This window comes from Dinoponera quadriceps, unplaced genomic scaffold, assembly GCF_001313825.1.
Source record: "Dinoponera quadriceps isolate SergipeBrazil2010 unplaced genomic scaffold, ASM131382v1 scaffold1432, whole genome shotgun sequence".
NCBI classification, from domain to species: domain Eukaryota; kingdom Metazoa; phylum Arthropoda; class Insecta; order Hymenoptera; family Formicidae; genus Dinoponera; species Dinoponera quadriceps.
The window spans coordinates 331,398-351,313 of record NW_014555637.1 but is presented as its reverse complement, the minus strand read 5'-3'; the positions used below and the strand labels follow the sequence as shown (position 1 = coordinate 351,313).

Genomic DNA, 19,916 nt, shown 5'->3' with positions numbered 1-19,916 from the left:
AACGTTACGTGGGAACTAAATTGAGAACTAAATCGCTCGGCGAGTTCGAAATATCTTCTAAGGAGAAACAAGAAGAGAGAAAGAGAGAGGGAGAGAGAGAGGGAGGAGGTGAGGAAGATAGAGGAAAGAAATAGAGAATGAGAAAAGGACACTCGCTCAGGATTAATCGCGAGGAATCCAGCTGCGCGTAGGCACTGCTGAATCGTTCACTTTAATTAACAATTGTTCCACTTCACGCGCGGGCGTGACTCGCGCACCGACATTAGGACGATTACGCTCGTTACCACGTGAGCAGGCATAATATCCACGCTGGTCGGTGACGGTTGCTGGCGAATTTTATTTTACGTGGTGCGCGCAAACGCACCGGAATAGAGAGAACCAGTGGTCTCTATTCGTGAGAAATTTTCGCGCATATACGCGTATACGCATATATACCGCTCGGCCGAGAACCAGAGAGAGAGAGAGAGAGAGAGAGAGAGAGAAAGAGAGAGGAGAAATAAACAAATCTGTTACATAAGACTTACGATCGTCGCGAAGTTCGTCCAGAGCTTTACGGTGATTCTCCCTCTCCGCCTCGAGTCTCTCCTCGATGCTGACGTATCTCACGCGCAGATCGTCGATTTCCGAAAGCACGGCGGACCGTTCGTTCCTCATCTTCTCGTAATCGGCCTTCAGTTGCTCGAAGTCTCTCTTCAGCTTCGGGGTTGCGAATGCGTCCAGCTGAAAGACGTCTCGTTAGACTGGGAAAGGACTTATGCCCATTTCTACCATCGTGGTTTAAATTTAAGACGACGATAGACTCAACGGAATTGACCAATCGCATCAGTTCGGCTAATTCGATCGGTCGATTTCTTTGAGTTAATCGTCGATTAGATTTAAACCGTGATAGAAACGGGCATTAGACCGCGAGTCTAAGGCCCGTATAACACAAAAGCTAACATACGACATTGTTGCGAGGTTTACAACATCGCGGCAATGTTGTTGCAAGCTTCTGTGCTGTATGAGGATAGTCGTGTTACTTGTCTCACGTGAAATTCTCGGATTTGAATTTCGATGAAGTTAGATTTTTGAGTTTCTCGAATCATTTTTCGAATAATACCACACATGCGACGTGTTACGTTTGTAATCATTATGCCAGTTGGAAAACTCACATTCAACTTGAAATTTTTGGCATGCCAACAACACAGCATCATCATCTAGAAATTCCTGCGATTTCAGTACACTAGAGACACGATCGGTCGCTTTAATCAACCGAAACAACATCCCTCTCTAAAATCTCAATCAACTTAAAAAATTGCACTTCGTAAACGCGTAATTGCACAGTAACGCTCTTAGAAGGTCAAGCTTTAGAACGGCAATAAATGCATCTATCTATCTATTTATATCTGTCTAAATTCGATTCTGAATCTTACTTGAAATAAATTTCAAATAACGATTGTTAACATCGCCGACAGCGCGAGCTGCGTCTTACCAGATTTAAGAAACCACATGTTTCACCCAAGAAATATATCTAGTCGGTCTAAATAAAAAGCTAGTACAGGCTAGATTAAGTCTTCTAGCTCGTTACTTCGTTACTGGCCGATTATTCACTAAAATGTAGAATTGGTTTTGTGATCTAGCCGTCTAGTCATTACGTGTCAAGTATGATAGAGTAAACGGTGCTATCTAAGATATATAATCTAGTTACTATAATATATACCCGCTAGTAGCATTTAAAAAAGAAGTGACAAATCAAAATTAACGTTATTTCACGACACGTTATCCCATAAAAGCAGAAGCAAGCATTATATTATTGCCTGGTAGCTATGTTTTTTATCCAATAATTGTGATTTCTCTTGCTTAACCACAACTGACTTATTTATCTAGCTATTATATTTAGCCACTAGAAGTGAGCGTTACCTTACTATATAATAGTGACGTTGAACACAAATTTATCACCTCGTAGTTAGACACCCACGAGATTCAATTTCTACTAAGGCGTAATAAACGATACACATAGAAAAACATATGTTGCATTCGAGAATAAATGTTACTTGTATCGAGTATTTCACATAAGTTCATACATCCACGAATATGTCAAATAAGTTCATTATAAATATCAAATTTATTCCAAACATATTCCAAGTCCTGATATAAGTTTAGTACATCACGAATATTAAATTAAAACAAACTTCGATTTGTGCGTGCTTCCAAATTAATCAAATTAATCTTTCCTCAATAATATCCTCGTAAGAAGAAAAAACTCTTTGGAGTGAATATGACAAAGGGCTTCTTTAAGATTTGCAGTAGATATGTTTTAAGACTATTTTATCAAGAAAATATTCTTTATTGAAGATAACTGTTATTTCAAAGAAGGAAAGTAAACCGAGAGCAATCGCTCCTCTTAACAACAGAATGATACTTTTTCCTGTGTACGCAGTAGCGTCGTCTTGACCTGAATTCCGACAATTCTTGCAACATAGGAGTCAGCATAATCAAACTCTAAAAATAAGGATAACAATTCTTTTCCCGAGTCACCAAAAGTTTCGGTCGATCCTCGAGACTAGACCCGAACGGTCAGCAAGATACGGGTCTGAGAGCCTGAAGCAGACCAGTTGTCTCACAACTTTGTCTCAAACCGATAAGTCGGCTATTTAATTGAGGCCCGAAGACTCTTAGATCCTTCACAGACAGACCCCGGCGCTCCGGGTATCCTTGAACTGTTATTCGCTCGTGCGGAGACCGTTAGGGAAGACGACGAAGAAGAGAATGACGCGGAAGCGAACGTACCTCACACGTCATGTACTGCACTGTCACCGCGAGGGCCTGCGCGGTTCGCTCCAATTGCTGAGCGCGGGAGGCCTCGTAGGGCACGGTGGTTTGCGCGGCCTGGTCCCGCGTCTCCGGTGACGTCCTCGCCGGCGCATAGTTGATGTTGTGGTGAGCTTCCTTGGACTCGCGATCTGCAATCAGTGTCACCGGGCCCATATCACCACCACTGGCGGACAACTCGCTCCCGAGGTCGCGAGCCGGGAACGAAGATACACTTGTGTGGCAGTGGTAGTCGTCGGCCGGGACTGACTGAACCACCACGCTCTCCGGCGTATCAATGAATCAGCCCACGTTCCCTCTCGATTTGCTCCGAGTCTCTCGAGCGCGCGTAATGCGTGGATCACGCGCTCCGCACCTTATTATCCTCTTTATCGCGGGCTATCAGCGCAAGCCAAGCCAGTCAATCGCTCGTTACATCCGTCGGCCGCGCCACTCTTGGAGTCGATCAACGCGCCCTGCTCGACGGAAAAGCCGACGGAAAAGGTGCCGTCAAGCTGGAAAGTCGGACTACCAGTTGCCTCCGCGCGCTTTCGTCCGGCTCGACCCGTGTCAGGTCCATTGACACGTGACGCGTATACACGCACGCACGCACACAGGGAGAGAGACACGCGTGTGGTGTTGGCGCGCACGAGAGAAATCGGGACTGATTGAACGGACGGGCAGTTTGAGCGAAAGATTTCGCGCGCGTTTACGTCATGTCCCGATTTACGAAACGAGCTTCACGTGCCAGCGATCCCCTCGAGGATCACCGAGCGAGTGAGCGAGAGCGCGCGCGATCGTCCGGCGCTCAATGAAGAGACGTCGGGTTAAGGTCAACTGTACGACGCGCGTCGTATCCGAGTTGTCGCCGAAGGATGCTCCGTCGCCACTGTGACCCGGCCAAGAAAATCGCTTCCTACACGTCGCTGGCTTTTAGCACCTGCCTCCTCCTCCTCCTCTCTCGATAGCACGCGGTCCGCCACCAGGAAAAACGCGAGTATTTCGGGAACGGATCGACGCAGAGCGGCGGATATTTATCACCGACACGCGCGACCGACGTAAACAGTCTCGGACACCTCGGAGTCTCTTCGACTACGCGCGAGTCGATCGATCGCACGTGCGAGCTGAACTTCCTCGGCGATCCGCGAGACCCGATCACTCTCACGACGACGAGTTCGTCCTACGACGATGACAGACTCACGGTCAACATCGGATCGGAATCACCACCGGCAACAATTCGCTCGCTGGCCGAGTTCGCGCTTCGACTGAATTAGCACGAGCGAACACGGGCCACCTCGGAGAGCTCCACACCGCCCGCCCCACTCCCTGGCCACGATGCGCAGCGTCTTCCTAAACACTCTTACCGCGCGTAGACGCAAGGTGGAACCGAGGAGACTGATGTCCTCGCGCGAGAGTGCCGTCTCCGGTGGAGCGCGACAGTAGTGGCGCGAAAGCGCCAGCCCTCGCAGCGATAAGAAGCTGCCGGACTGATAACGAACGCTTCGAGGATCGATCCCGGCGGTCTGATCTGCCGCGGTTTCTAATCGTCCGCGCGTTTTGTGCGCCGGGGAAAGCGCGACTGAATGAGTGTGCGAGCTGAATGCGCCGGTCCGCACACAGAGGAGGAGATTTCTTCGGATTCGCAAGAATTTCTTTGACCGAGACGAGTTTTCCTTCTGGAAACGGGGCGAGCAAACGGACGTTTCATCCGACTAGGATCGTTTGATTTCTCAAACAATAAATATCTTTACGTCAAATAACATCCCGGCAAAACATTTCCTGTGTATGACATAGGCGTCATATATATAGAATGTGTGTCATGTACAAAAGTATATAATTATATATGACATGTGGTGGAAATTATACAGAGGGTCCCAAACTAATCTCGGTTCCCGCGGTGCACGGGTTGAACGGGTGAGACTGAGCAGAAAAGTCAATTGTCATTTTGCAAAATTCGTGATAGTTAATGAGAAATGAATGATTTTGTCCGAGCTAAGAAGAAGCGCACCGGAAGTGGTAAGTCGGATTCTGCATAGAAAAATGGTTCACTTCTGAAGATCTTCTAGCAACGATGAATATTATCAACTGATAACGAGAAACATGATTCTTTTCGACGCACAATTCTTCGTCACATGCCACTCGCTGTTCACTGCGTTACTCCGTCTGCAGGAATCAGTTGATGCTCATTGTTTCTAGGAGATCTTCAGAAGTAAGCCATTTTCCTTTATACCGTGTTCAGCCTACCGTTTCCCGTGCACTCATTAGCTGAGACAAAATAATTAATTCCTCATTAACTATTGTGAATTTTGTAAAATGGTGCATGACTTTTCTGCTCAATTTCACTTATTCTGCCGGCACACCGCGGGAACCGAGATTAATTCCGGACACCCTGTATAATTTTATATATGAGAAGCTCTTTACCGGAATATTTCTTTTGTATTTTCATTTAAACATTACAATGGAGAAGTAACATTATGTTAGAAAAATATTAAAGAACTTCGTTTCAGTAGAACAATATTTAATATATAATTGAGATGATTTTTTACTAAAAACGAAATATTATTTCCTCTAAATAATATTGTTTTTCCTATCAAACAACATGGTTTATATAGTCTAATGAAACAACATTTTTGTTCGAACAAAGTGATATTTGATAAATTAAATTGTGTAGTTTGTATTAAACATACTCAAATCAAACAAAAACATATACTAAATCCAAAGAAATCTTTCTCTCGGTGTAGACTTCAGATTCCTGCGGGCCTGTTCCGTCATTTTTTGACATATACGTTATACTTAACCGCGACGTATATGTTGCGCGTCGTCGCGCAAATGTAACAACGAATTCGATTATCCGCATTACACTGAGGAAAAAAAAGCGGTTGGCTCGACAAAATCGGCGGTCACGCTCGTTGAAAAAAAAATATGCCCATTGAACGAATTATGCATTGACTCAAGAATATATTGATATAGTTGCCGATCAAAACCACAATCGTTGAATCACCTGATATAACAGCAACTATATAATTAATATAATATATATTATATAATAATTATAATTTAAAATTATATAATTTAATACAAATTATATATATAACTTGTTGAATAAATGTTGTATTTGAAAAAATCTCGTTCGTTTAAGCGAAGTCTTGTTTGATTCTATAATTTTTTTCTTGGTGTACACTGTGAATTAGTATGCGCTAAAGGTCGTTGCACATAATTTATCAAAATATAATAGAGTAACATGACACTTTAAAATAATTAATGTATATTCAGCTAAATAACATTACAATATTCGTTATTGAATGTTTACAATAGTTCCAAATACTTATATGCTTTTATATTTAACCAATTGCATAGTAGCCTTCAGCACATACGAATCCGGTATAGTACGAGCGATCGAATTCGCTATAACACCCAATGTAATAGCTGCGCGACGACGTTTAACGATAACGATGTTGTCGTTAAAAGTTACAGAATAAGCACACTGGTCGTTCAATGCGATCGTCTGGTTTGATGACGTCAGAAGCGAGGGTGCCCCAAATTCTTACGAAATATGTTGAAACACAAGGATACGTTCGTAAAATGACACTTGTGATAGAATCGAATGCATCTGTATTCCAAAAACTTTCTTTTTGTTCTAACCCAGTAAACACTAATACAGGTAACAGTAAACTAACAGTAACATTATAACAATGTTATAATTTCCCATTCGATAATACAACACATGTTATATTGCACCTATATTGTTGAACGAAAAATTATTACATTGGCGTAATGTCATTAGTAGTTGATATTTATCACGTAACAATTAATAAATCACCATACACAGTAAAATATTTTGTGCTAAAAACGGTCCACTGAAAATTTGTGTTACTTTAACATGGCGAGTGTGTTAAAAAGTACACAAATATAATATTATATTTACACATTCACCTTGTCAACATATATTGATAAGGCGAATGTATTAATTTAACATTATATTTGTGTACTTTTTAACATATTCCCCGTGTTAAAGTAAAAGAAAATTTCAATGGACTCTTTTAAACACAAAAAAATTTTACTGTGTAAAATCAACATTCAATTCCTTCTTTTTCAGCCTAACCGTCCTTATGATTTTGTCATGTTAATTTTACAACAATTTATTGATTGTTAAAGCAAGAGAGATAATTTTACGGTCATGTTCTTTTTAACATATTCCGTAGGAATTTCGGGCATACGCAGTAAAGAGATTTGCGTTAAATTTAACAGGTTTCACATGTTCCAAATGATCCACGCAAAATTTGTTAATTAATTTAACATAGTGTGAATATGTTGAGAAGTAACACAAATATTCTATCAAAAATGAATATCCACGATAAGTTAATCGATAGTCAAGTGTAAAATATGTTATTTTAATACTCATACGTGTTGAATATCAGCTCAACTGGCGAAATACTGAGACAACATGAAGCACAATATGTTAAATTAACACAGAGGTATGCTAAGAATTTAACAGCAAACATTTTAACAAAGACCGATTTCAACGCAAAATGTTCTTTCTACTGTATATGTTCTCTCGCTTCTAAATAATCAAAATAACCGCGGCAAGGAAGCGGGAGCCTCGGNGGGGGGGGGGGGGGGGGAGACGTTAATCTTCTTCATGACTCGCGTCCGCTCGACGAGACGCGCCGGGTTGGCCGAAATTACGCGCACCTGACGAATTTCCCGAGCCGGCCGAGACCTCCCCGGCGAAATCTACGCACTTCCGGAGCTCGGGGCCGAGTGGTAAAACGTGCGTCGAATAAAACTGCGGTTTTTCCATACGGGCTCGGTGGTGACCCTTAGATGGAAGAGGACGAATGAATAGGTACGCGCGTGTTTGCGCTTACTTACGGTCGCCGGGCCGTAGGAATCGCGCCGGCCGGCGGTCGACGATCGCACAATGTGTGTGTGTACCGCCTCTTACGTCAGGATCCGCGATGAATGCCGAATGCAATGAACGCGTCTCGCGACCACGAGATATGATGATCCCTTTCGAGACGCATCTGCCGTATACGCACGCACACCGACTCCTTTCTCCGCGATCTTTATGGCGATCGTTGAACTCGCAGAAACTGCTTTCGCCATTCCGTATATTATTTAGAAGCGCCGACGGTCTCTCTCTTTCTCTCTCTCTCGCTCTCTCGCTCGATAATCATTTCCCCGTGGTCGATAGAATAGGTCGGGATACTCGCGGAGGATTTTTCGAGGAGTTTCGAATGGAAAGCATTTCTCGGGCCGAACAGGTTGTAGCTTAGCGCTCGGGACTATTGGGAGAAAGCCGCAACTTTCTTCGAAGAGCGACAAACGACACACGCGTGCACGTACGTACGTGCGAGGGAATGAAGGAGGGCGAGAGGGAGCGTGCGTGCGAACGATGCGTTGTTGCACCGGGCGAATTGAGGCTCCAGTCGTAAAATTACCATTGACAAAATCGTGAGAAAAGCGGGTTGAAAGAAGTAGAAAGGAAAGTCCCACCGTCATGTTAATTCTGCGACTATCTATCGATCGTTCGAGCGGAAGAAAAGTGTTTGTTCAATTTTACGAGTGTGCCGAATCGATCGCAAACGTCGTCTCTCGCGGATGCATCTTCCCATTTGGAAGTGTAGCGCGAAAAATCCTTTGCATTTGTTCCATCGCTTCTCGACGTCGTTGAACAGGGACAGTCACAGGACCCTCGATGCACACGATTATTCTGCGTGCGTGCGTGTGTGTGTGGGTGCGCGAACGGCCGCGATGTGTGCCGCGCGAAATGACCGTGGGAACTTTTTAGAAACCAGCCCGTAATGGCATGGAAAGCACGAGCGATTGTTTCCATCTCGTTCCGTCGTTAGCGAAATGTCCAGGTGTAGTAATAATAACGAGTACAACGGATATCGCGCGACGGATCCGCGCGGATTACGCGAGACTTCTCGCGCGAGAAGAAACGCGGCTGCGAAGAAACGAGCGGCGTCCAATTAGCGGGAGCATAATTGCCGGGGGGAACGCAATTCGCAAATACCTTTTATCGACGGCGTGGAGGATTTCTGTTTCACGGGTGCGTTAGCCGTTAATCTCCTTGTTATCGCCGGCTTTCGCGCTGACGGCGGGCTCTTCTCTGCAAAGAGATTGTGTTGCGTTAACGAGAGCATGTTAAGCACTAAACCGCCGGTAGTAGTACTCGGACTCGGCGAGCCTGCGAGTACCGTACGGCGAGAACCGTTCCATCGCCCGTACGCCCGCGAGATAAGGAGGCGCCCAGAGAGTGCGGAGGTACGTTTTGCAATTCAAGGTCTTCCCCGGCCGGCGTGTACGCACTCTCCTCGACGCGTAATCGGCAGCGCCGCGCGCGTGATCGGGGCAGCGCGCGGCGCTGATCGGAAATCATCGCCGCGCTGCGACGAAGGCGAGCGAACGAGCGAGCGCGCCACCCGGGCCGCGAGGGTAAGGCACCGTTAGAACACTCTCGAGAACTCGCGAAGGAACAGAAGTTCCAACATTCGTACGCACTTTGTATGCGGTGATTACAATTGCGGCCGATCTCGAGGACTCGAATTCCCGGAAATATTCTTGCAGGCTGCTATCTAGCACGTGACTAATGGCAGATGTACAAGAATATTCCCGTATCCTGCCGTTTGCTTTCCGCAACCGGGCTTTCTCTTTTCTCCACACTTCATTCCGCATTCCCTCATTAACGTCCTCTACGCGAGTGCAGCCCGCGATTCGCGGCCCGGCAGACGCGGTCGCGTTCGGCTAGTTAGTCCCGGAGACGAGAGACGCTCTCTCTCTCTCTCTCTCTCTGTCTTTCTTTCTCTCTTGCTCTCTCTTTCTATTCCCCCCCCCCATTTTTCCTCTCTCTCTCTCTCTCTCTCTTTCTGAGTTTCTGCTCATCACGTCGTTCATCGTTATGGCAGTAGAACTCCAGCCGGAAGTACGCGACGGTGCCCTCGTTCCTATCTCTCCTCACTCTCTCTCCCCTCCTCCTCCTCCTGATTATCAAACGCTACCATACGTCAGGGTAGTCACCTAACTACTTGGCGCGATAAAGCGGCTTGGCCGCTCATAAATGTGTGTGTTTTGCATATTTACCGAGTACGACCGGCGTCACGTCGATGCAGTTCTTTTTCGCGTCGAAATTATTCAAACGGACCTGGTGATTGGCATGGCTGTTCGAGACGAATCTTCTGGGCGGGTTCGCGGACGTCGGTGATCTCTCTGAAAATATCACCAAGATATCGCGTGGTGAGACAGTGAAAGGGTCAGTCTTGCGAGAGAGAGCGAGAAAAAGAAACACAAAAGGAAGGAAAGAAAGAGAGAGAGAGAGAGAGAGAGAGAGGTAGGAAAAACTGGTCTGCGCGAGAAAGGCCACGTTGAATTCTCCGGCAAATAGGATCGAACGATTAACCGGATTAAGACAAGAGCGGATGGACTCGTCGTCGTTGTCGGAGCGACCACCACCGCGGCAAACCGGAAGCACCGTTACACGGTCACCGCTCGTCCGCTCCCTTCTACCTCGTTTGAAGCTGCCTAGACGCATCTTCGCCGAGTCTCGAACGAAGTCCGCCCTTCTCGGCAACGGTCTCTCCTTCGATCCTTGCTGGCCCATGACGACGCGAGTCCGCTTTTCTCTCTCTCTCTCTTTCTTTCTCTTCCTTCTCAGCGTCTCCTCTCCATCGTGAGCCCTCGCGCAAAGCACCGTCCGTGATTCTCCCAGAGCACGACTGCGTGTGCCCTCATCCTGTCGAGTCTTGCGAGCCGAGCGTGAGAATCGGCCGGAGTATAGACGGCGCGCCGATGTTCTCCGACGCGAAGCACAACAACAACAACAGGCATCTCTTCCTCTCTCTCTTTCCTACGCCTTGCCAAGCGCTGGATCGCAACGTGTCTTGCCGGCTCTCGCGGACTCTACATTACAGCTATCGCTATCACACGTATCACACGTATCACGTATCCCGATGCGATACCCGACGCCGATCGGCAGGTAGGAACTGTACCACGTTTCGTTATATCACACATACGATCACATGTCGGCGGACGGCGATTGAACAACGAGCTGGCGCGAAGGAGCTCCCCGTGGTGGCACGAGAAAGAGAGAGAGAGAGTGGGTCGAGAAGTCGCTCTCGATATCTCTCTCTTCGGTTCGCTCGATCATTCAGCTCCTGCGCGCGCGCTTCGTCGACAGATGGACCTTCCTCGTCGGCACCGGCGAGCGTGTGGGCTTAGCGGCGGCCGATTGCATAAGGCGCGGGGTGGATCGAGGTGCCGGGCGCGTACCGATAGTCGTCGACCTTGGTAACGCACGTGCTCGTGTCGGGTACACCTGCCTGCGAGGAGGCTGGTGTTGGTGCTGGCGATGGTGGGGGCGCGGGTGAGGAGGAGGCATCGTTGCCGAGCGACGGAGGTGCACGACGCATAGCGGTGCGAGCGAAGTGCAAAGAAAGCACGACGAAAGCACACTAAGGCCGGAAATAAACGGCGAATGGCGTTGACCCGTGGAGGCAGCTGCCGTGGCTCGTCGCCGAGGTGCCGTTAACACGCGTGGACACGTCCGGGTGGCGCCGTACAGGTAGACGAGCCCGCACGGCTAAATCGCCGCTCGGGGAACGCCGACCGCTCGCTCGCTCGGCACGACGTAGCACCTCGGCGCACCAGGTGTAACGGCCGATGATTCGATGAGATCCAATGTCCCGGGGGATTTGCAACCCGAGCTCTCTCTCTCTCTTTTTCTCTTCACCGGCTTACCCCCGCACGTCACTCGGCACGAAACGTGAACCTGAGAGCGAGATTTTCTCCGCGCAAACGGAGAAGAAGAAAACAAGCAACGAGGGGACTAACGGATGTGGCCGAAGAAGGGGCGCAGCACTCACTCGACCGCTTTCGAGATAAACGATCCGCCCGGAGCAACGTCATGCCCGCCCGCGCACGTAATTCGCACGTGTCGTTTCTCGCGGTGCGCCGCGACGCGCGCACCGCGGCGGCGGAGGGTACGAGGAACGCGACGGGAAATAGGTCACGTCGAAAAGAGACAGAGGGAGAGAGAGAGACGAGTGGTCCTTTCGGTGTGCGCGCACTAGCTCGCCGAGTCCAAGGAGCCGCCGATCACCGGGCGACCGGGCGAAAGCGTAACCGTCAAGTGGACGGGCTGAAGTCGTCGGTAGCTGCAACACCACGTCGAGAGCCGACCAGGCGGAGAGAGAGAGAGAAAGAGAGGGGAATCGATGCTCCGGCCACCGCCTGGATGCGTCGCGCGCTGGTTACTCCGCTCCGATCTACCCGCTAACAGTGCGGCTACGCGTCGACTGTCACAGCGTGATTCCCTTCTCGCCCTCCTTCGTCACCCTTTTACGCACTAGGCTACGCACTCTCCGCGCACACACCGGCACACCGCGCGGTGACCCGATACCGGAACCCGGAGCGAGCGAGGCTGTGCGTCCCGCGAGAGAAAGACGGACGACAGACGGCGAATGCATCGTAGGTGCATGCGCGTGCACGTATATACATGTGTGTGTGTGTGTGTGTGTGTGTGCGTGTACAGAGGAACAGAGAGAGAGAGAAAGAGAACACGATCCAGCACGAGATCCGCCGAAGACTGCCGACTGGATGCTGGCTGGACGCGAAGCTGCGCGCGATGCGCTGCCGCGGCCCTCCTTTGTGTGTACATACAACGGAAGCGAGACGAGTGTCTCGGCGGCGGCGGCGCCGATAAAGGGGGCACCCGGCATAAACACCAACCATCAGTAACGTTACATCGATATTGTAATTTCCCGCTCGACGATACAAGTATAATATAACGTGTAATAGTGTTTTACGTAAAGGTCTTTGCACGTAAGGCATTTTCAGCCGTAACCGTAAATCCGGAAGAAAATTGGCCAATCACAGTTAATTATTCTCCTCCTCGCGGCCGAAGAATAATCGACTGAAATTGGCCAATTTTCTACCGGACTCACGGTTACGGTCGAAAATTTTTCACGCGCAGAGGCCTTCACAGCAGGAATGTGCGGAGGAACACAAGGCATCGATATTTTGTATCGATACGAGTCGAAATAGATAGTACTGATGCACCGATATATTGGTTATAAATGTGTCGATATTTAAAAATATCATTATTTTTGACACATCTTTTAGACATTACTTCATTTATTAGTAATGATAGAATTCTGAATTCTATACATTATGAAAAAGAAGTCTGAGATCGACTACGTCGGCATTTTTCGACGAGCCTTCTGAGAAACTACGTTCTTTTCGCGCGGTAACGCTGTGTGCCGCTTGGTTCGTGTCCATGGCACATCAATAACCCTTAATCAATAAAAGGTCATATTAATATCTGAAGATAGTATTTGAGATCATTTCGAAATGACAATATATTTATGAATATCATCCAATAACGAAACATAGCCAAATTATGTTTCGGTTTGTATCAAATCAATTAATATTTAGGTCATTAACCGATAGGCTATGATATTAAAATTTAAAGTATCGATACAAAAATATCGGGTATCAAATGCCCGTGTGTCGTATTTCAAAGTATCGGTATGATTCCTACAATCCCTACTTTACAGTTACATTCGCTGCATTCAGAAAACATAACGGTCGCATTTGAATAATTGGTCTAAATTTAAGGACAGCATCCAGTAAGCAAGAAATCATTAACACAACATTATTAGTGATATTTTACAACAAGTTTAACGTTTTCAGATATTTAGTCCTTAATGTTATATACAACGTCAGCGTTAATAGTATTAAAGCCAAACGTTAAAAATAATATTCCTACGCTATATAATTTTAATATTTAAGAATATTATCGACGTATTGGTTTATCAAATAACAATTTAAAAACATTTATAAAGTACTGCGTAAAAATATTTATAAAATCCACATCAAATCAATGTTTAGAAGAATTGATACAATGTTTCATGCTTACTGGGTAAAGACTAACAATCAATGACCGCTTACTGATCGCTTTGTTCCGCTGAACGCAGCCATTGTTGAATGAGAAATTATAATATTTATATAACGTTGTTGCTAGTTGTGTTTATTGGGCAGTAAGATCCTCGACGTTTCTCGACGGCCGACCGTTTACTGCCGCTCGAGTGCCGCGGGTCGATAAGGAGACTTCGTCTTTCTCTCCGGTAGGTAATACCGCACGTCAGGAATCGGCGGTCTCTTCCCCGCACCCTTCGAGTCCCGTTCGGGAAGAAACATCGAGTCTTGCGCTGTACGAGCTAATTCGAAAATCCCACGTAGCGGGCGCAATCGATCGATCTCTGTCGTTTCGCGATAATGGGAAATGACGAAGCGGGTTCCAGCAATCTTGCATTTCCGATTCATTTCCGATTTCGCATTAGGTCCGTTACACAATAAATCGCCGTGTTCCTGTCGAATGTCGGAGCGCAGTCGATGGCCCAATGAAAGATATTTACTTCTCGAAAACGAGTTCTGTTATTGGATCACCGGTTGCGTTCCGACATCTGACAGAGACGTACGACTTTTGAGGTCTGTTTTCCATTCCTGAATGACTTATATATACAGGGATGAACTGGAACTTCGTTCCTTTTCCCTTCAACGCTAAGTTATATACTTGTCTTACTGTAACGGTAAAAAGCGCAACCGAGTCTTCAGGAAGAGAAAACAAACTTATTGTGTAACAGGCCTGATGCCGCTTTTAAATTATCTCCGACACCGCCTGTCATAACGCAAATACTGTGTGAGCTAATTAATGCCGTCTAATATTACGCAAAGCCGGGAGATCAACGTAACACACAGCTGTGACATGAGACAGAGCAGAAGAGAAATTTCAGCAGCAACACGTTAAGCCACATGTGGGAAAACCGTATTACTCGCTCTCTTGCTGTATAGTTGCTAGCTATACAGGTGGATTCATTTATAAGTCAAATCGAGAAAGCACGGGTCTGTATAATATATACGTGTGTGTGACTTGGCGTGTTCCGCCAATTTCATCAAGTACGAATACTGATGCCACTTACTTGGCATATCCTTGCTCGGGCCACTGCTGAGGTCGCTCATGGAACTGCGCACGGAACTCCTTGCGGTCTCCTGTGTCGGCGATTTCATCTCTTGCCAGCCACGCATCCTCCTGAGAGATTTGGGAATATTTCCAACATAGTTTATGGTAAAGAAAAAAGAAGGGCGGACTGATCTCATTGTATATAAGACGAGATTTGCACAATGAGAGAGAAGTATGGAAAATCAAAGGAGATCGATGGACAAGTTAAAGTCAGAGACGCCGGTATTGGAGCAAAACAAAAAAATCAATAAGAATACTTACATATATAAGAAACGAACGTTTTCTCATTTGGACCCTTTTTAACGTAATTGACAATTTTAAAACACAGAGCAATTTTGTTTCTACAATTGTCAATTGCGTTGAAAAAAGTCAATGATTGAAGCCGAAATGTTCGTTTTTTATACATCTAAACATTCTTATTAAATTTTGTTCCGTTCTAACACTAACGTCCCAAGTAGAACAAAAAATCATATAAAAGTCAAAATAACGTCATATTAACTTTTATATTTATTTTTTATTCTATTTAAGGTCTCTGGCTCTTACTTGCTTATCGTTCTCCTTTGAGAGAATTAATATTTTCAGGCTGCTCATCAACACGAACTCATCAACACGGTTGAAGGCTTACCGTTTGTCCTTGTTGTTGTTGTTGTAATTATTCGAGTCGCCGGCTTTCTTTAACGTCGGCCTCGTAGAAGGCGACAGTGCCAGATTCTGCAGCACCCTCGACTTGACTTCCTTCCTGGCTGACCTCGTTCTCTGCTCGTTCTTGCCAGCTTCGATCTTGTTCATGACCGCGTCCCAACGGCCGCCTTTCCTAGCCGATCTTTGGGAGCGTCTCGCTTCTTTCTCCGCGTCGTCCTTCGCAGACGACTCGATCATCGCTTTGATCTTCGAGACGACGTTCTTCTTTGGCATCTTATACTTCTTCAAAGGCATCGAATCAGCCTTGCTTGGTGTTTTAGGTCGGATGTTCTCGTTATTTTCGACCGTCTTGATCGCCGGTACCTCGGCGGAATTCGTCGTGTCATTCAAGCCTTTTGTCTCGTCCGAAGTCTTGATAGGGTTCTATACGGCAAGGCATCCAATAAGCAAGATGTTAGCAATATTCTGGTAAACCGACAGCAGATTCAATCAGAAAAACATAACAAATCTATAGTCATCTGTTCCTGCAGTAAGCTCATATTCTGTCGACAGAGCCTGCTCATAATTTGACAGCAGAAACCTAGCGGAATCTGCAGCAGGTTCCACTTAAAAAGACATTTATCCATGAGCAAAATGTTAGCAGCATGCTCGCAAATTGACACTCCATTTGAATACATTTAAACGATGACGGAACAACAGATCCTACTCGTTTTCTGTTGTCAATCTGTCATCATATTTCGCTAGCAGATCCTGTTGAATTTCCGCTAATAAACTGTCGACAAAATAATAGATACTACGTAAAATCTACTTCCGCAGGTTTGACTATCTCCCGGATAACAAATTCCATTCAATCTAACCTCATTTTGTATTCACGATAATCAAAGCATGAGGGCAAGAATAAATACAGATGAGTGCGCATACGTTGCTCAGATGTCGTTCATATCTTGATGTGACAAAAATATCTCATCTAACAGCATTAATCGTAATCAAAAACGTGCCATTTGTGTACATCTTGTGCTCGTGTGATGTTAATCACGTAATGATCTTTAAAAAGATATTAAGTGGAAGTTACAGTATGACGTCACATTGTGATGAGACGTGATCATCGCGCATTTCCATCTGAGTCTGGGTAAGCAGAGTATCCTTTTACGTGATATATATTGTAAATTTTGTCGACGGCAGAAATTCAACAGGTTCAACCAACAAAGTATGATGACAGACTGGCGGTAGAAACCGAATCTGCAGTATGTTCCATTTAAATGGTTGCGGTAAGACAGATCCTGCTCGGTTCTCGTCGTCAATCTGCTGTCAAGTTACGTCAACAGGCTCTGTCGACAGAATACTCGCTTCATGCGGACGTAAATGACTATATATCTGCCACGGTATTCCGATCGAATCCGCTGCCAATCTGCCAGCATACTGCTGACATTTTGCTTATTGGGTAGATGATTATAGACCGACACGTTTTGCTCGGTTTCTCCCGTCAATCTGTCGTCGTACTCCGCTAGCAAGCTGCCGAGGAAATTTACCGCAGACACCGCGCAAGATCCGCATTCCTACCGGTTTGGCTATCCGGATCGTTTACATAACGAAGTACGAAGAGAAAAAAAAAGTCCCGCTGCATACACAATCACCGAATCCTGTTTTCTCGTTGATTCCTTAAATAATCTCACCTGCAGATAATCCATGATGACGTTCGCGGCTACCGGCGACGGCTGGCTTCTCTGCGAGAGCTCGGTGTCGCCGGTGTCGGGCGTGTGATCGTCGTTCTCCTCCGGCGCCTGTTCGGGCGCCTGAAGCTTGTCCAGGTCCGAGTAAATGCCACTCGAGTCCATCTCCTCGCCGGTGAAGCTCGGGCATCTGCGTTCGCCCGGGGCGCAGAACAGCGTACCGTCGATCACTTGGGCTTTCCTGTCGCCCCGCACTATCTCCTCGTGGGCGTCGGCGTCGCTCTCCGTGAAGAAGTCCGAGTCGGTCATCGGATCTTGCCTGCACGGGGCGGGAAGATTCACCGGCGGCACTATGGACGGCGGATCCGCACCGCGGCTGGCCGGCCTCGAGTTCTCGCCGTCGCCTTGGTAGCCCGCCTCGAGACTCGTGATGCTGGTGACCGACGTGACGAAGCTCACGGGCACTGTGTTACCTCTGATCGGTTCCACCGGTTTCGGGTCGAGCGGCAGTTCCTCCGGGGAAGGCGTCCTCTCGCTGCAACCCTCCTCCGCCAGTGGTCTTGAAGCGGACGCTCGCGTCAACGCTACTTTCGAGCCGGCCGAGCCGGTGAGATTCTCGCAGGATGGTGTCCTGGAGCACTCCAGCGCGACCGTGAAATCAGTCATCTGGTCGGGGGTCAGGATGCCTAAGCTTTCGTCGTGCTCGAATGAGTTCTGTTTGTTGAGCATCAAATAATGCGGCGTCGCGTTCGCATCATTGTAATTGCCTAAGCTGGTCTCTACGAGGCAGCTATCGCCGACATCCTCGATCATGCTCAGCTGAGAATCCTCGAGTAGCCTGTGTGTCGTCGTCGCACCGGGAAAAAAAACATACGCGAGGTGAGGCTCGTAAATTCAGTGATAAATCTGCCGCGAAATCTGGATATCGGGGAACGTGGGGGAGTTCGTACCTGAACAGGCTGCTCTTCTCTTCGCTGAGCTGCACCAATTGCTGCACATCGTTCTTGTCTATGTCCCACACGGGTGATATCGTGAATGTCTGATCCGTCGTATCGCCTGAAATACGGGATTGGGTTTGCACGTGTTAAACTGTACTTGAAAGCGTCGCACGTGATAATTGTGTCGAGTCGGTCGCAAAAGTTCGGCTCGATTTCTCGGTGGGATTGTTTTTATCGCACTAAAAACACAATTTTTCATGTTTTGTAATCGAACAAGCGAAAGAATTATAGCCAGAAGAACCTTTTTTAGTGTTACCGCAGTGTCAGTGATAACCTTACATGCATATTGCTACTACTATTTTCGGGCTAAAACCAGAAGAAGATATAGTTGAGGCCGAAAATAACCGCTGAGGCCGGCTCTAACTTCAGTATGATTTCTCTCATTGTACATTCGGTGGAAATAAATTACTCGATCGACTGAGCAATCGCCATCCTTGCCTGTGATCACTTCATCGACGTTCCGACAGTATCCGCATATTTTTACCGCAGAATATGGCCAGTTTACCGTCGCAAGAGGTGAAAAAAGAAAAAAATCGCACCGAACTTCCCGGCCGATCCGACAGATAGAAAAGCGTTACTCTTGATAGTAGGCGTTGACGACACGAATCCCGCGAACTTCTCTCTCGGAGTGGCGGGCTCGTCCTCGGTGTTAACGAACTGAAAGCAACCCGAGAAGATGGTAGATCGGCGACCTCCCGACAAGAGCCTCGACGCCTCGAGTACTCTCGATTTCGGGAAGAACGACGGACGAGCTGGCCGTGGAACAGGTATCCGACTCTCCCCTACGTTCTGCAACCGAAAGAAGTGAGAGTGAGCGAAGAGAGGCCGCTTTTTATCCGAAAACGCTCGTAAATATGTAAATGCCTTCTTATGCGATATAATAGACGCGCTTATATACATCCTGAACTACTCTAACGGCGCCGAGTTTCACGAGATTTCTCGCATGCATATCGTGCGAACGGCGGTCCCGGCCTCTCGCGAATGCGCGTGACATCGCGCCGATATAGATAACGACGGAGCGCTCTCCGAAGTAGCGAGCTTAATTACCGTTCTATTGTACGAGAGTAGGATTAATGGATGGGCGTAGTTCGAAGGTAGTTATTTCTTTTTTTCAAGGCCAGCCAGAACCTTTCGACCCACCAAGGCACGACCACGGTACGGAGTCCGTTGCCCTTGGCCCACCTCCAAATAATAGCTCCACCCCTTCGCGGTGAATCAGTGGGAAGTGTTCTTGTCAGTTGGTTAATTTAATTTTAGTTCACGACTACGTTTCTTTCTCTCTCTCTCTCTCTCTCTCTCTCCCTCTCCCCCCCTCTCCCTTTTTCTTTCTCGTAGGTGCACTGAGAAAAAGATTTCTTCAAATTTAACAAATATTATTGCATCCAAACAAATTTCATCATTGGCATGCGTCAGAGAAACTAATGTTTCGATTAACAAGTATGATTGTCAGACTTTTCAACGAATATGTATCTTTATCTTAAACAAAAAATTTGTTTGAAACGAAAGACAATTTTCTTATAAAGAAATTATTTGTTTCATTTCACATATTTATTGTAACCAGACAATATTTTATTTGATTGAAAGATATTGTTTCAAATAATAGCGTTCTTTCTGTTAAATAATAGAGTTTTCTTAAATAAGGCAATATAATTTTTACTCGAACAAATAATATTTCATATACGTTGTTTCTATGAAACAAATTTTAGTTAAATAAATCGAAATACTAAATCTAAAGAAATCTTTTCCTCTGTATGCGCACGAACGAGCATTTCTTTTTGAATATACACGACAACG

General features: G+C 46.6%; 1 protein-coding gene across 3 annotated transcripts in view; it reads right to left on the bottom strand.

The window, feature by feature from the left end:
• LOC106744916 (nucleoprotein TPR) overlaps window positions 1-19,916 on the bottom strand; it is a 36,060-nt gene that overhangs the window by 5,359 nt on the left and 10,785 nt on the right. Inside the window, exons 2-10 of one of the 3 annotated variants that reach the window (XM_014620054.1) lie at window positions 18,701-18,911; window positions 18,075-18,180; window positions 17,128-17,962; window positions 15,438-15,877; window positions 14,772-14,881; window positions 9,877-10,002; window positions 8,810-8,905; window positions 2,770-2,942; window positions 525-720 (exon numbers count right to left, since the gene is read on the bottom strand). In XM_014620054.1, coding sequence (XP_014475540.1) covers window positions 525-720; window positions 2,770-2,942; window positions 8,810-8,905; window positions 9,877-10,002; window positions 14,772-14,881; window positions 15,438-15,877; window positions 17,128-17,962; window positions 18,075-18,180; window positions 18,701-18,911 — 2,293 coding nt within the window. The remainder of the gene's footprint in view (window positions 1-524; window positions 721-2,769; window positions 2,943-8,809; window positions 8,906-9,876; window positions 10,003-14,771; window positions 14,882-15,437; window positions 15,878-17,127; window positions 17,963-18,074; window positions 18,181-18,700; window positions 18,912-19,916) is intronic. The other 2 variants (XM_014620055.1, XM_014620056.1) reach the window with 2 other exon arrangements.